We start from the raw sequence: 14,209 nt of genomic DNA on the forward strand, positions 1-14,209 counted from the left end.
CTCACAGGTTAGCCTTACTGGTGAGTTCCAAGCCAGTAGCAGTCCTTGTCTGTCAAGAGGTAGATGAAGCCAGGTGTGGTGGCACACAGCTTAAATCCCAGTACCCAGGAGGCAGACTCAGGAGGATCGCTGCGAGTTTGAGGCCACTCTGAGACTATGTAGTGAATTCCAGGTCAGCCTGGGCTAGAGTGAGACCATACCTTGAAGAAAAAGAAGAAAAGGCGGATGTCGACCTCACAGTGCCCAGCACTACCTTCACAAGACCCTCATAATAGTAGGAAAAAAAAAAAAAAACCAATGACATCAAAATGAAGGAGAGACTAACGGAGAGAGGGAGGAGCTATGATGGAGAATGGAGTTGTGAAGGGGAAAGTGGGGGGAGGGGAGGGTATTATCATGGTTTATTGTCTGTAAGTATAGATGTTATCAATAAAAAAATTCTACATTAAGGGCTGGAGAGATGGTTTAGCCATTAAGCGCTTGCCTGTGAAGACTAAGGACCCACGTTAGCCAGATGCACAAGGGACCGCGTGCGTCTGAAGTTCGTTTGCAGTGGCTGCAGGCCCTGGCGCGCCCATTCTCCTCTCTCTACCTCTTTCTCTCTGTCTGTTGCTCTCAAATAAATAAATATATAAATAAATAAAAATTCTACATTAAAAAAAGGTGGATGGCATGCACATGCACCCATGCACGCACATACATGTGCAGATACCACACACACATGAGAAAAGATATAAGAGGGCCAAAGCAGACATGACTGCATTTTGTCGTTTATTATTTGTGCAAACAGCGCCATTTTTCAGTGCTTAGGGACCATGGGACTGCAGACAGCCACGTCCTGTGGGAGGTGCGGGCTCACCCTGTTTTCTCTCGTTCTGTCAGGCGAAGGCAGCTGCAGCGGATGAGAAGAAGTTCCAGCAACAGATCTTGGCCCAGCAGAAGAAGGACTTGACAACTTTCTTAGACAGTCAGAAGAAGCAGTATAAGATTTGTAAGGAAAAAATAAAAGAGGTAAGGACAGCAGGGTTCGCAAGCCACCCCGTGGCCGGTAGCCCGACTGAGACTTCTCAGTGACTTACCCTGCTGTGATGCGTGTTCAAATCCAGCAGATCTCGGGCTGGTACCTAAGGGTCACCTGAAATGCTTATTGCAGCAAAGCACTAATCCATGCCTTCGTTTTCTCATTCCTCTGGCCTGGAGTAGAATTTGAAAAAATGTACATTTCTAACAAGTTCCCAGGGACACTGATGCTTGCTCCAGGAGTCATGTGTCAAGTGTTGATGCAAACCTCCACCATTCTTCCCTACTTCTACCTGTTTTCCACACATCAGCCAGAGTGGCCAGTTCAGGTCATCAGTCTTCCCATCACTGTTTGAAAATCCACCGGCTTCCCTCTGCTCTTACAATAGATCATCATCCTGAAGGTGCCGGGCGTGGTGGCGCACGCCTTTAATCCCAGCACTCGGGAGGCAGAGGTAGGAGGATCGCCGTGAGTTCGAGGCCAGCCTGGTTCTACATAGTGAATTCCAGGTCAGCCTGGGCTAGAGTGAGATTGTACCTCGAAAACAAAGAAAAAATCCTAACGGTCTCTACGTGCAGCCAGCCTGCCTCGCACACCAGTGCCTCCCCGCACCTTTGAACCACTGTTGCTATTCCAGCCACGTTGGTCCTGTTCATTTCCTCCAACACGTCACAGTCCCCCCTTCCCAAGGTCTTTGCAAACACTGTTTCTTCATTCCTAACACAGTTTTGCTCAGCTAATTCCTCTTCCTTGTATCATTCAGCATTGACTGTTGGGATTCTAACTCAACCACTCCTTCCCTATTAACTGCCTCCATCAAGACAGGTGTCACTGCTTTCATTAATCCTAGAAGTTTTAAAATTTTTTGGCACTTTAAAAAAATGTTTCGGAGCCGGGCGTGGTGGTGCACGCCTTTAATCCCAGCTCTCGGGAGGCAGAGGATCAACGTGAGTTCGAGGCCACACTGAGACTCCATAGTGAATTCTGGTTCAGCCTGGGCTAGAGTGAGACCCTACCTCTGGAAAAAACAAAAAAAAAAAAGTTTTTTAAATTTATTTATTTTCAAGCAAGGAGAGATAGAAGAGAGACAGAGAATGGGCAGGCCAGGACCTCCACCCACTGCAGATGAACTCCAGATACATGCGCCACTTTGTACATCCAGCTTTCCAGGGGTACTGGAGAATCAAACCTGAGTCCTTAGGCTTCACAGACAAGAGCCTTAGCTGCTGAGCCATCTCTGCAGCCCTTTTTAGTGATTTTTTTTTTTTTTTGAGCTACTTACACTATTAGCTGGTACGCATCATACAAACAGAGACCGTGTCTACCTTCCACGTAAGCATGTACAGTATGGGTGAATATGATTCTCAGGTGACTGGTTGAGGACCACAAATGCACTGAGCCCCCTGCCCCCAGGAGCTGCAGCTTATCTGAAAGCTCAAATCCCCTCAGTTCTCCTCCTTGCACTATGAACCAGTGGAGTTTCTGCAGCTCTGTAGCCTTTCCATCTGACCAAATTCAGGGTGTCTTATATGTATGCTTGCTAGGTGTATTAAGGTTTAATAAGGTTCAGTGTGGGGCATTGCTTCCGTAGCTGAAATCAAGCATGGGAGCCTGCACTGTGATGCGTAGGTTCACAATACAGGCCGTAGTGAGGCTCCTCAGCAGTTCTTCTTTCCTGAGGAGATGGAAGCAGGTGGGTTGGGGGCAAGCTTCCCAATCTTCACCCTCACCCAGCTAAGCTACTGATATGGTTGGGCTTGACCGAAAAGTGCATTTGATCCACACTGGCTGAATGGGAAGTCTTTGGCTCTATTAAGCCTAGAAAACTAGAGACTAGAGGGAAGTACTCCAGTGAAGCAGGTTCGTATTTTCTCCATTTTGGGCCTCTAGTGACTGGCTTGAGTCAAATTATTATAAGAGGGCTGGAGAAATGGTTCAGCGATTAAGGCACTTGCCTACAAAAGCTGGCAACTGGAGTTCAGTTCCCCAGTACCCACATAAAACCAGATGCACAGAGTGGTACGTCTGTAGTCTGTTTGCAGTGGCTAGAGGCCCTGTTGCACCCATTCTGTCTATCCTATCTATATATATATATCTGCTTGCAAGTAAATAAGTAAAATTATTTTAAAAATTATTATAACAGGATATTTCTGGATCATGGAGATTGCTTTGATTTCTCAATAAGAATTCTGTGATGTTCCTTTTTTTTTGGAGGGGGGTTCGAGGTAGGGTCTCACTCTAGCTCAGGCTGACCTAGAATTCACTATGTAGTCTCAGGGTGGCCTTGAACTCACGGTGATCCTCCTACCTCTGCCTCTTGAGTGCTGGGATTAAAGGCATGCGCCACCCCACCCGGCTGAAACTGTTCTTTTTCATAGTCATTCTAACATTTCACTTACGACCTCAGTGGGCTTGATTAGGCAAAATTAACTAACAAGGTCTAAGGGCAAATGCAAACATAATCTGAGTACTGTGCTATCCACATGGTAGAGCATGAATTAATCACCAGGCATAGTGAGTTCGAGGCCACCCTGAGACTCCATAGTGAATTCCAGGTCAGCCTGACCTACAGCGAGACCCTATCTCGTAAAACCCAAAATTTTAAAAAAAAAAAAAAAAAAGTAAGAAGGGACTGGAGAGATTACTCAGGTTAAGGTGCTTGCCTGTAAAGCCTAGTGACCAGGGTTCAATTCCCCAGGACCCACGTGAAGCCAGATCCACAAGGTGGTACATGTGACTGGAGTTCATTTGCAGTGGCTAGAGGCCCTGGCATGCTCTTTCTCTCTCTCTCCCTCTCTGTCTTTCTCTCTTCTTGCAAATAAATAAATAAAAATATTTAAAAACATGAAATAAAACAATTGCTGGCAATTGGGAAGCTTCAACTACGTGAGTAGCTAGAGCAATATAGGTCAAGCCAGTCTGTATGAAGAAAGACAAGACTGTACACTGCATTTTCTCCAGAAGCAGTCTTACCGTTCCCATAGGTGAACAGCCTAAATGTTCGCAGTTACTGCTTCCTGCCCTTTGTCCACACAGTCTGGAAGAACAGAAAACATTTTGCATGTGTTTCTCTTCACTCTATTTCCAAATGTTTTTTTTTTTTTTTTCTGAAATGCATTTGCACAGTCACGTCCTATCTTTGGAGTCCATCTATTCCTCTCAGCTCCTTTGTCCAACCTACACTTATCTCTCTCATTTGGACCCTTGCAGTAGACATCCAACTTCCTCCAAAGCCTGCTCTTGCCTCCCTCACTCTGTCCCCCATGTGGCAGCCAGAATCTTCTTTCCATCAGATCTCATTATGACACTCCTACAGATATAAAATCCATTTTCCTGCCAGGCTTTGTTGGCACATGTCTTAATCCCAGAACTTGGGAGGCAGAGATAGGAGGATTGCAGTGAGTTCATGGCCAGTTTGGGGTTACATAGTGAATTCCAGGTCAGCCTGGGTTAGAGTGAGAACCTACTTCAAAAAACCAAAAAGGAATCCATTTTCCTATGCTAAAGATCAGAGGTGGACTAGGCATGTAGCTCGGGAGTGGAGCACTTGCCTGGCATGTCCAAGTCCCTGGATTCAGTCCCCAGCAGTGAAAGAAACAAAAATCAGTGATCTGAGCCAGGTATGGTGGCACACGCCTCTAATCCCAGCACTCAGGAGGCAGAGGTAGGAGGATCACCACAAGTCCACAAGTTCAAGTCCACCCTGAGACTACATAGTGAATTCCAGGTCAGCCTGGGCTAGAGCGAGACCCTACCTCAAAAAACCAAAAAAAAAAAGAGAGAGAGAGAGAGAGAGAGAGAGAGAGAGAGAGAGAGAAAGAAATCAATGATTTTTCCCTGAAAGGTTTCAGTGTGACTAGCCAGCCTCATATCTCACTGGCCACCTTTGACTTTTCCAGCTCTTGACCACATTCTGTCTCCAAGACTAAGGGTTTTACACATGCTATTCCCTCTACCTAGAATATTCTCCCCTCCTCTTTTCCATTGTTTAACTTCTACCAGTCTTTCAAGTTTCATCTTGTTTATTACAGAGGTCAAATACTTTCCATTAATACATCCTGTTAGGGCCACATACTTCCACCACAGTGGTTTCCAGGGCCACGCATCATTCATTTCATTGCTTCTTGGATTGGTCTTTTATTCTAGACCACGCAGCCCTCAATGGAAGGCGCCATAGTCTCCCACTCACCACTGCATCCTTGTACGGGGCTGTTCACATGGTGGGGGGTTAGTGAGTGTATGTTGGTTTATGGCCGGACAGATGATTTCTGAGACACAGAGAGAGAGAGAAGCCAGAGAGAGGGAACGCCCAGCAGCCAACCTCGTAACAGCCAGCAGTGGGGTGGGTCTCAAGGCAGCGGCTGTCACCAAGACTTGGTCGGCTGATGTGTGCACTTGCCTCTCACATAATTTGGCCTGCGTCGGTTTGATACACGGTTTGATAAACCCAGGTTGGGTCTTGTGGTTGTTTTTATCTTTAAGGAAATGAGTGAGGACCATAGCACACCCAAGAAGGAGAAGCAGGAGCGGATATCCAAGCATAAGGAAAACTTGCAGCACACGCAGGCCGAAGAGGAAGCTCACCTTCTCACTCAGCAGAGACTGTACTACGACAAAAACTGTCGTTGCTTCAAGCGGAAGATAATGACCAAGCGGCACGAGGTGGAGCAGCAGAACATTCGGGAGGTATTTGTCACGCTCGCAGCCGTGGTCACTGGCTCCACGGCCAAGAGCCGGTCTGATGGGTCCATTCCTGTGCCCTTAGCCATAAGCACAGTGTCCCACACCTAGCAGGATACAGCCAGGTCAGAGCATGAATTTACTGTAAAGCCCAACTTTTTCTAAGTGAAAAGGATGATAGTGAACACCCGTTAGAGGGATGATTTCACCTATTACAAAGCCACATCACACAAGACTCAGAAGCATAACAGAAAAAATTTAAGGCCAGACATGGTGGCGCATGCCTTTAATCCCAGCACTTGGGAGGCTGAGGTAGGAGGATCACCGTGAGTTCGAGGCCACCCTGAGACTACATAGTGAATTCCAGGTCAGCCTGGGATAGAGTGAGACTTTACTTTAAAAAACTAAAAAAAGAAAAGAAAAAAATTGCTTTCAGCCTGCTTATCAGAGACTTGAATTTAATTTTATTTATTTTAGAGAGAGAAAGAGGCAAAGAGAGAGAGTGAGCATATCAGGGCTTCTAGCCACTTGTGCATCTGGCTTACTTGGGTACTGGGGAATCAAATCTGGGTCCTTTGGCTTTGCAGGCAAGTGATTTAGCCATTTGGCCATCTCTCAGGCCCAGGGACTTTCATTTTTGTGACTCTGCAGTCACCAGGAGCTTGCAGGGTCCCTCTTTTGTGCCAGGCACTGTGACAGACTCCAGGGCTACCGAGCAGCTGTTGCCCTGCGTAAGTCTAGGAGAGGGACTGGCATGCGGACAGATTAGTGATGACCTCACGCATGCCCTTCAGGGTTAGCCACACAACCGTCAGGTCTTGGGGCTGGAGACCTGGCTCAGAAATCCAAGGGCACAAGCCGGGCAGTAAGGACCTCTTGGAGCCTGAGGCTGCTGAGATCCCGGAGCCCATGGAACAACTGGGGCCACACACACCTGTAACCCCAGTCCTGTGGGGAGCAGAGACCAGAGGATTGCTGGGGCGCACGAGAATGGCAATTTTAGGGCCAGAGTCAATGAAGAGGCTCCACGTCAAGGAAACGAGAGGGTTAGTGATGGGTTCGGGGCACCCAGTGTTCTTTTCTGGCTCCTGTGCCCTCACGGAGTGCCGCATCCACACATGCATGCATACACCACACACATACCACATCACACCTACTAAACACACACACACAAAGAGTTGAGAAAGAGCTTGGAAGAGATGTCCGTGGTAGCCAGAGGTCTGGGTGTGTGGAGTGGAGCCAGAACCAGGGAAGCCTGAAGCAGCATGCAGAGGCCTTTTCAGGCAAGGACTTCAGATCTCACAGCCTGAAGGCAGTGTAGGACCATCAAGGCTTCAAGAGATGCGGGGACCTGGAGAAGTCAGGCTTTGCCTTGAAGACTCGGTACATGGCTGTGAGGCCCAGACTTCGGCAAGGAGCAGGGAGAGCAGCAGGGGTGTTCTCTAGTTCCAGCCCGGAAGAGGTAACAGGGACAGGGAAGTCAGACTGGAGTGACATTCCGGGAGCAAAGCTGCCATCAGTCCTCCACCAATTTCCTATGGGAATTTTAGGAAGAGTCAAAAAGTGACTTTTGGGCTGGGAGATTGCCTAGTGGTTAAGGCACTTGCCTGCAAAGCCAAAGGACCCAGGTTCAATTCCTTAGGACCCACAAAAGCCAGATGCCCAAGGTGGCTCATGCATCTGGAGTTCTTTTGTAGTGGCTGAAGGCTCTGGTGTGCCCATGCTCTCTCTCTCCCTCTTTTTCTCTCAAATAAATAAATATATTTTTAAAACATGGCTTTTGAGCCAAGCATGGTGGCACATGCCTTTAATCCCAGCATTCAGGAGGCAGAGGCAGGAGGATTGCTGTGAGTTCAAGACCACTCTGAGACTATAGAGTGAATTCCAGGTCCACCTGGGCTAGAGTGAGACCCTATATAGAAAAAAAAAAAAAAGACTTTTGAGCCAAGCATGGTAGCTCACACCTGTAATCCCAGCACATGGGAGGCTGAGGTCAGAGGGTTGCCATGAATTTGAGGCCAACTTGAGCCACAGAGTGAGTTCCAGGTCAGCTGGAATGAAGCCCTGCCTCAAAAACCGAAGAAAAGAGCTGGGCGTGGTGGCACACACCTTACTCTCAGCACTCGGGAGGCAGAGGTAGGAGAATCACTGTTGAGTTCGAGGCCACCCTGAGACTACATAGTGAATTCCAGGTTAGCTAGAGTGAGACCCTACCTCGAAAAACCAAAATAAATAAATAAATAAATAAAGGTAAAATGACTTCCTCTCAGGAGAGAGGATCCTACCATGAGTTCAAGGCCAGCCAGGCTATATAGCAAGTCCTTGGGAGGCTGAATGGACAGGATGGTCTTCGCTGAACTGAATACACAAGTTCAAGTTTGTCAGGAGATCATGAGAACCTCACCAGTGAGCTGTCGCACTTGTTAAAATGTTGAAATCCCATAAAGAGCCAGCCAGCATTCACCTGCACTAGGAAAGCACGCCCTTCTGGTGCCCTTCATGGAAAAGTGGGCTGGAATAAGCAATTTGGAGAACTTTCTGAGATGAGTTCTCACTCTGGATGGCTTGAATTCGCAGTCCTCCTGCCTCAGTCTGCCAGGTGCTGGGCAGACAGGTGTGCGCCTCTGCACACGGCTTGGAGCACGTGTGCAATGGGAAGAGAAAGCGAATCAGAGTACTGGGAACGCAGCATCCCAGTGTGATGTCTCCTCATGTGTGATGTCTCTTCCTGTGTGATGTCTCCTCCTGTGTAATGTCTCCTCCTGTGTGATGTCTCCTGTGTGGTGTCTCCTCCTGTGTGGTATCTCCTCCTGTGTGATGTCTCCTCCTGTGTGGTGTCTCCTCCTGTGTGGTGTCTCCTCCTGTGTGGTGTCTCCTCCTGTGTGGTGTCTCCTCCTGTGTGGTGTCTCCTCCTGTGTGATGTCTCCTCCTGTGTGGTGTCTCCTCCTGTGTGGTGTCTCCTCCTGTGTGGTGTCTCCTCCTGTGTGATGTCTCCTCCTGTGTGATGTCTCCTCCTGTGTGGTGTCTCCTCCTGTGTGATGTCTCCTCCTGTGTGGTGTCCCCTCCTGTGTGATGTCTCCTCCTGTGTGGTGTCTCCTCCTGTGTGGTGTCTCCTCCTGTGTGATGTCTCCTCCTGTGTGGTGTCTCCTCCTGTGTGGTGTCCCCTCCTGTGTGATGTCTCCTCCTGTGTGGTGTCTCCTCCTGTGTGGTGTCTCCTCCTGTGTGGTGTCTCCTCCTGTGTGATGTCTCCTGTGTGGTGTCTCCTCCTGTGTGGTATCTCCTCCTGTGTGGTGTCTCCTCCTGTGTGGTGTCTCCTCCTGTGTGATGTCTCCTCCTGTGTGGTGTCTCCTCCTGTGTGGTGTCTCCTCCTGTGTGGTGTCTCCTCCTGTGTGGTGTCTCCTCCTGTGTGGTGTCTCCTCCTGTGTGGTGTCTCCTCCTGTGTGGTGTCTCCTCCTGTGTGGTGTCTCCTCCTGTGTGGTGTCTCCTCCTGTGTGATGTCTCCTGTGTGGTGTCTCCTCCTGTGTGGTGTCTCCTCCTGTGTGATGTCTCCTCGTGTGTGATGTCTCCTCCTGTGTGGCGTCTCCTCCTGTGTGATGTCTCCTCCTGTGTGATGTCTCCTCCTGTGTGGTGTCTCCTTGGGAAGGAGGAGAAACTGCTGGACAGTTAGCAGGGCAGTGGTTTGACTGACATTACACTGTAGAAAAATGAGCCCAGCTTGGCCGGATGCCTGGGCTGATTAGAGCAAGCATCCTCAGTGGGGACCATATTGGCCCCAGGGGACGAAAATAGGTTCTTGGTCAATAGGAGAGCAGGGTACCTTAGCTTCTGTGATGGCTTGGGGGTGCCTGAGGGCCACGGTACATCTGTGATATTAACATTTTGGAGATAAGAATGCATAAATGGGAGGAAAACAAAAAAGGTTCCTTGTGGGGCCATGACAAAAACAAATGTTTGAGAAAAACGACTTAGAAAATACTAGGAGTAAAGAAATCAGAAATACTAGTTGGGGCCTGGAGAGATGGCTTAGCAGTTAAGGCACTTGCCTGCCAAGCCGAAGAATCAAGGTTCAATTCCCCAGGACCCACATAAGCCAGATGTACAAGGTGCGACATGCATCTGGAGTTCATTTGCAGCAGCTAGAGGCCCTAGCATGTGCGCTCGCTCTCTCTCTCTTTCTCTCTCTCTCTCTCTCACACACACACACACACACACACACACACACAAGTAATTCCATTCTCCATCATATTACCTCCCCATCAACAAGTAAAAATTTAAAAAGAAAGAAATACTAGAAAGACTAGAAGAGATCATAAATACCAATTGGAGAGAAAAGACTAGAAGTAAAGAAATCAGAAATACTAATTAGAGGGCTAGAGAGATGGCTTAGCAATTAACGTGCTTGCCTGCGAAGGCTAAGAACCCAGGTCTGATTCCCTAGGACCTACATAAACCAGATGCACAAGGTGGCGCATATATCTGGAGTTCGTTTGCAGTGGCTAGAGACCCTGGCATGCCCAATCTCTCTTATCTCTCTCTCTCTCTCTCTCTCTCTCTCTCTCTCTCTCTCAAATAAATAAAAATAATAGAAGTAACGGCTGGAGAGATGGCTTAGTGTAACCACTTGCCTGCAAAGCCTAAGGATCCATGTTGGAATCCCCAGATCCCACATAAGCCAGATGCACAAGGTGAAGCAAGTGCAAGGTTGCGCATGTGCACAAGGTGGCGCATGTGTCTGGAGTTCGAGTGCAGTGGCCGGAGGCCTTGGTGCACCGATTCTTTCTCTCATTAAAAAAAAAGAAGTAACATTCAAGAAAAGAAATATTAGTAAGAAAAGTCTAGAAGGAAAGAGATCAGAAATAATTACAGAGAAATGATTAGAAGGAGAGATCAGAAATACTAGTTAGAAAAGACTAGAAGGAAAAAGAGCAGAAATACTAGTAGAGAGAAAAGTCTGGAAGGGAAGAGATGAGTGAAGGAAGTCAGGGTGGGCAGCATGACAGTGAGAGGTGTGAGAAGATGGCTGGGTTGTAATCCCAACCTAAAGCACAGAGCGACCTGAATTTGGTGTGCAATGGAATGAGAGAGAGAGAGAAGAGAAGATAGGGGTAGACTCCAAACTTCTTTCTGGGCCAAGAGAAGTGTAGGTGTGGGTAACAGAAGCTTCGAGAAAGTTTGATTCACTCAGACATGACATGCTGAAATTTTCAGTATCCAAAAATGAAAACATCCAGCAGCCAGTTGGAAATAAGGCATTTGGATTTACTTTCATTTGACAGTTACCATTCTTAGCCACTGGGGCAGGTTTGCGGCTAAGAAGACAATTAGCATCAATGGAAGCTATGGAAAAGAACTACTGTCCCAAAATAACTACGTGTGTGTGTGTCTGTCTGTATAATATATACATTTCACACGCACCAGGCTTTAACCAACCGAGCTGAGGATGGTGAGCACATTTTCCTTGAGTCCATACTTCCTTTGATTAGTCTTATTCCAGAGCCATTTTCATGAAAATGTTCTGTGTTTTTATTACTATTTTTTGAGGTAGAGTCTCACTCTAGCCCGGGCTGACCTGGAATTTACTATGTAGTCTCAGAGTGGCCTCGAACTCCCAGTGATTCTCCTACCTCTGCCTCCTGAGTGCTGGGATTAAAGGCGTGCATCACACCCAGCTTGTTCTTGTTTTTCTATTTACAAAAGTAATAAGAGGGCTGGAGAGATGGCTTAGTGGTTAACGTCTCTTGCTAGCAAAGCCTAATGCTCCAGGGTCAGTTTCCCCAGTACCCATCTAAAGCCAGCTACAGACAGGGCCACAGGCATCTGGAGTTCATTTGCAGTGGCAAGAGGCCTTGTTGTGCCCATTCTCCCTCCCTCCCTCCCTCCTTCTCTCTCTCTCTCTCTCTCTCTCTCTCTCTCTCTCTCTCTCTCTCTGTCTTTCTGCTTGTAAATAAATACTCAGGAGGCACAGACAGGATCCCGGGGTCAAGCTGGCTACTTACAAGTTGAATCAGTGAGCTCTGGATCCCAGTGAAAGACACACTGCCTCTGTAAATATGGTGGAGAGCAATCAAAGAAGACACCCAGTGTTAACCTCTAACCTCCATGCACATCCACACACGTGCGCACACATGCACATGCATACCACACACACAGCAAGCTGAGCATGGTGACACACTCCTTTAATCCCAGCACTCAGGAGGCTGAGGTGAGTTTTGAGGTGAGTTTGAGACCAGCCTGAGACTACATAAGGAATTCCAGGTCAGCATGAGCTAGAGTGAAACTCTACCTCAAAAACTCAAAAACTAAATTAAAAAAAAAAAAGTTTGTTTTAACAAGATATGATCAAATCACCCTCTGCAAAGATTTGCATCCCACCCTTAAAGTGTGGCTTCCTATATTTCTGCCTGAACTGTCACAAATCTATAGTCAACGAAAGTGCGTGAAGGATCGCCTTGGTCTGGCCGAGCTTCACCCCCAGGCCCACCCTCTCTTGCCAGTTGTTGAAACAAAAAAACTAGAACCACTAAGGCATTAACTGTCTCAGCCCACCCACATCACCATTGTGACTTGTGAATTCTAAGCCTGGCCTGCAATGCCAGCACTTGGGAGGCTGAGACTGGAGGCGAGCTGGAGACAAGCCTGGGCAACTTACCAAGACCCTGTCTCAAAATAAAATTGTAGGGGCTGGAGAGATTCTTAGCAGTTAAGGCACTTGCTTGCAAAGCCAAAGGACCGAGCTTCCATTCTCCAATACCCACATAAAGCCAGATGCACAAGATGGTACCAGCATTTGGAGTTTGCAGTGGCTAGGGGCCCTGACGTGCCCATCCGCTCTCTCTCTCTTTCTCTATATCTATCTGCCTCTCTATCTGAGCCCCCCTCTCAGATAAAAATAAATAAATAAAATAAGTTTATTTATTTATTTATTTATTTATTTTGAGGTAGGGTCTCATTGTGGCCCAGGCTGACCTGAAATTCACTGTGTAGTCACAGGGTGGCCTTGAACTCACAGCAATCCTCCTACCTCTGTCTCCCAAGTGCTGGGATTAAAGGCGTGTGCCACTACACCTGGCAAATTTATTTTTTAATATATTTTATTTAATTATCTATTTGAAAGTGAAAGAGGCAGAGAGAGAGAGAATGGGTGTGCCAGGGCCTCCAGCTGCTGCAAATGAACTCCAGACGTGTGCACCCCCTTGTGCATCTGGCTTACATGGGTCCTGGAGAATCGAACTGGGATCCTTGAGCTTTGCAGGCAAACGCCTTAACCACTAAGCCACCTCTCCAGCCCAAAATAAATATATTTTTTAATGTAGGGCTAGAGGTATAGATCGGAGGTAGAGTACTTGCCTAGTATGACTGAGGGGCTCCAGGTTCTATCTGGAGCACCATTAAAAAAAAAAGATTGAATTCTAGTCTGTATTCAGCCTCGGTGGTGATGAGGAGAAGGTTTTGGCCCAAGTAGAACTGGCTGCCCTTAAATCACGACCACTTCCCAGGACCTCAGAGCGGTTTGGACACAGAGAAGGCGTCTAAGAAACCCTCCACAGCCAACAGGTAGACGATGGCAGTGTCCTGGGACATCTTGTGTGCAAAGTCCACGCGTTACAACCCTGAGCTCATACTTGGCCCAGAGAGCTGCCACAGCATGGGTTGTGGCTGCACGCCTCTCCCCAGCACTTGCCCAAGCTCACCATCCTCCTGCCTCAGCCGCCCAGGCGCTAGGACTGCATCGTGTGCCGCCACACCAGGCTCACAATTCAAACTTCATACATGGACCTTGAGCGCACTGGGACTCTGGTGCGTGCAGATTATGGAGTTTGGACAATGTAGAGGTGCTCCTGACTCTAATGTACATGGTGTCCATAAAGTGACCACTGGTTAGAGTATTGTGTCATAGAAGAAGAAAATATAAGCTATATATAACTGTGACATCTTTTCATGATAAATTCTGACAGTGTAAAACCTGGGTTTTAACCTCAGGTCTGCCTCATGGAAGTTGTATATTACCTTAGTCCATGGTTTCTCAAGTGCCTCACAGCTACGTGCGAAAACCTCTGGAAAAAGGGTTGGGAGATGGCTCAGAACCATGCAAGCCCAAGGACCCAAATTCAATCCCCAGCAAATGTAAAAAGCCAGGTGTGCCTAAGACCCTAGGTTCAATTCTCCAGTACCTACGTAAAGCCAGATGCACATGGTCCGTGGTGGCACACGCATCTGGAGTTTGTTTGCAGTAGTCCATGTAAAGCTGGAGGCACAAGTGGCCCATGCGTCTGGAGTTCGTTTAGTGGCTAGAGGCAGAATCATTAGGGTAGCATTCACTGTTTAGTCTACACGGGCCTTGAGCTCATGGAGATCCTCTCACTTTAGCTTCTCTCACATGCTGAGATTAGAGGAGTCACTGTGTCCAGCTTCCTAAGTCTAGTTTCCCCCACACACACACCGAGGTAGAGTCTTGGTCTAGCCTTGGCTGACTTGGAATTCACTCTGTAGTCTCAGGCTGGCCTTGAA

General features: G+C 47.7%; 1 protein-coding gene across 1 annotated transcript in view; it reads left to right on the plus strand.

Moving 5' to 3' along the window:
* Nucleotides 1–14,209, plus strand: part of Taok3 (TAO kinase 3) — a 245,934-nt gene that overhangs the window by 212,742 nt on the left and 18,983 nt on the right. Inside the window, exons 16-17 of the mRNA XM_045132485.1 lie at nt 883–1,011; nt 5,504–5,707. Coding sequence (XP_044988420.1) covers nt 883–1,011; nt 5,504–5,707 — 333 coding nt within the window. The remainder of the gene's footprint in view (nt 1–882; nt 1,012–5,503; nt 5,708–14,209) is intronic.

This window comes from Jaculus jaculus, chromosome 13 (assembly GCF_020740685.1).
Source record: "Jaculus jaculus isolate mJacJac1 chromosome 13, mJacJac1.mat.Y.cur, whole genome shotgun sequence".
Taxonomy (NCBI): Eukaryota; Metazoa; Chordata; class Mammalia; order Rodentia; family Dipodidae; genus Jaculus; species Jaculus jaculus.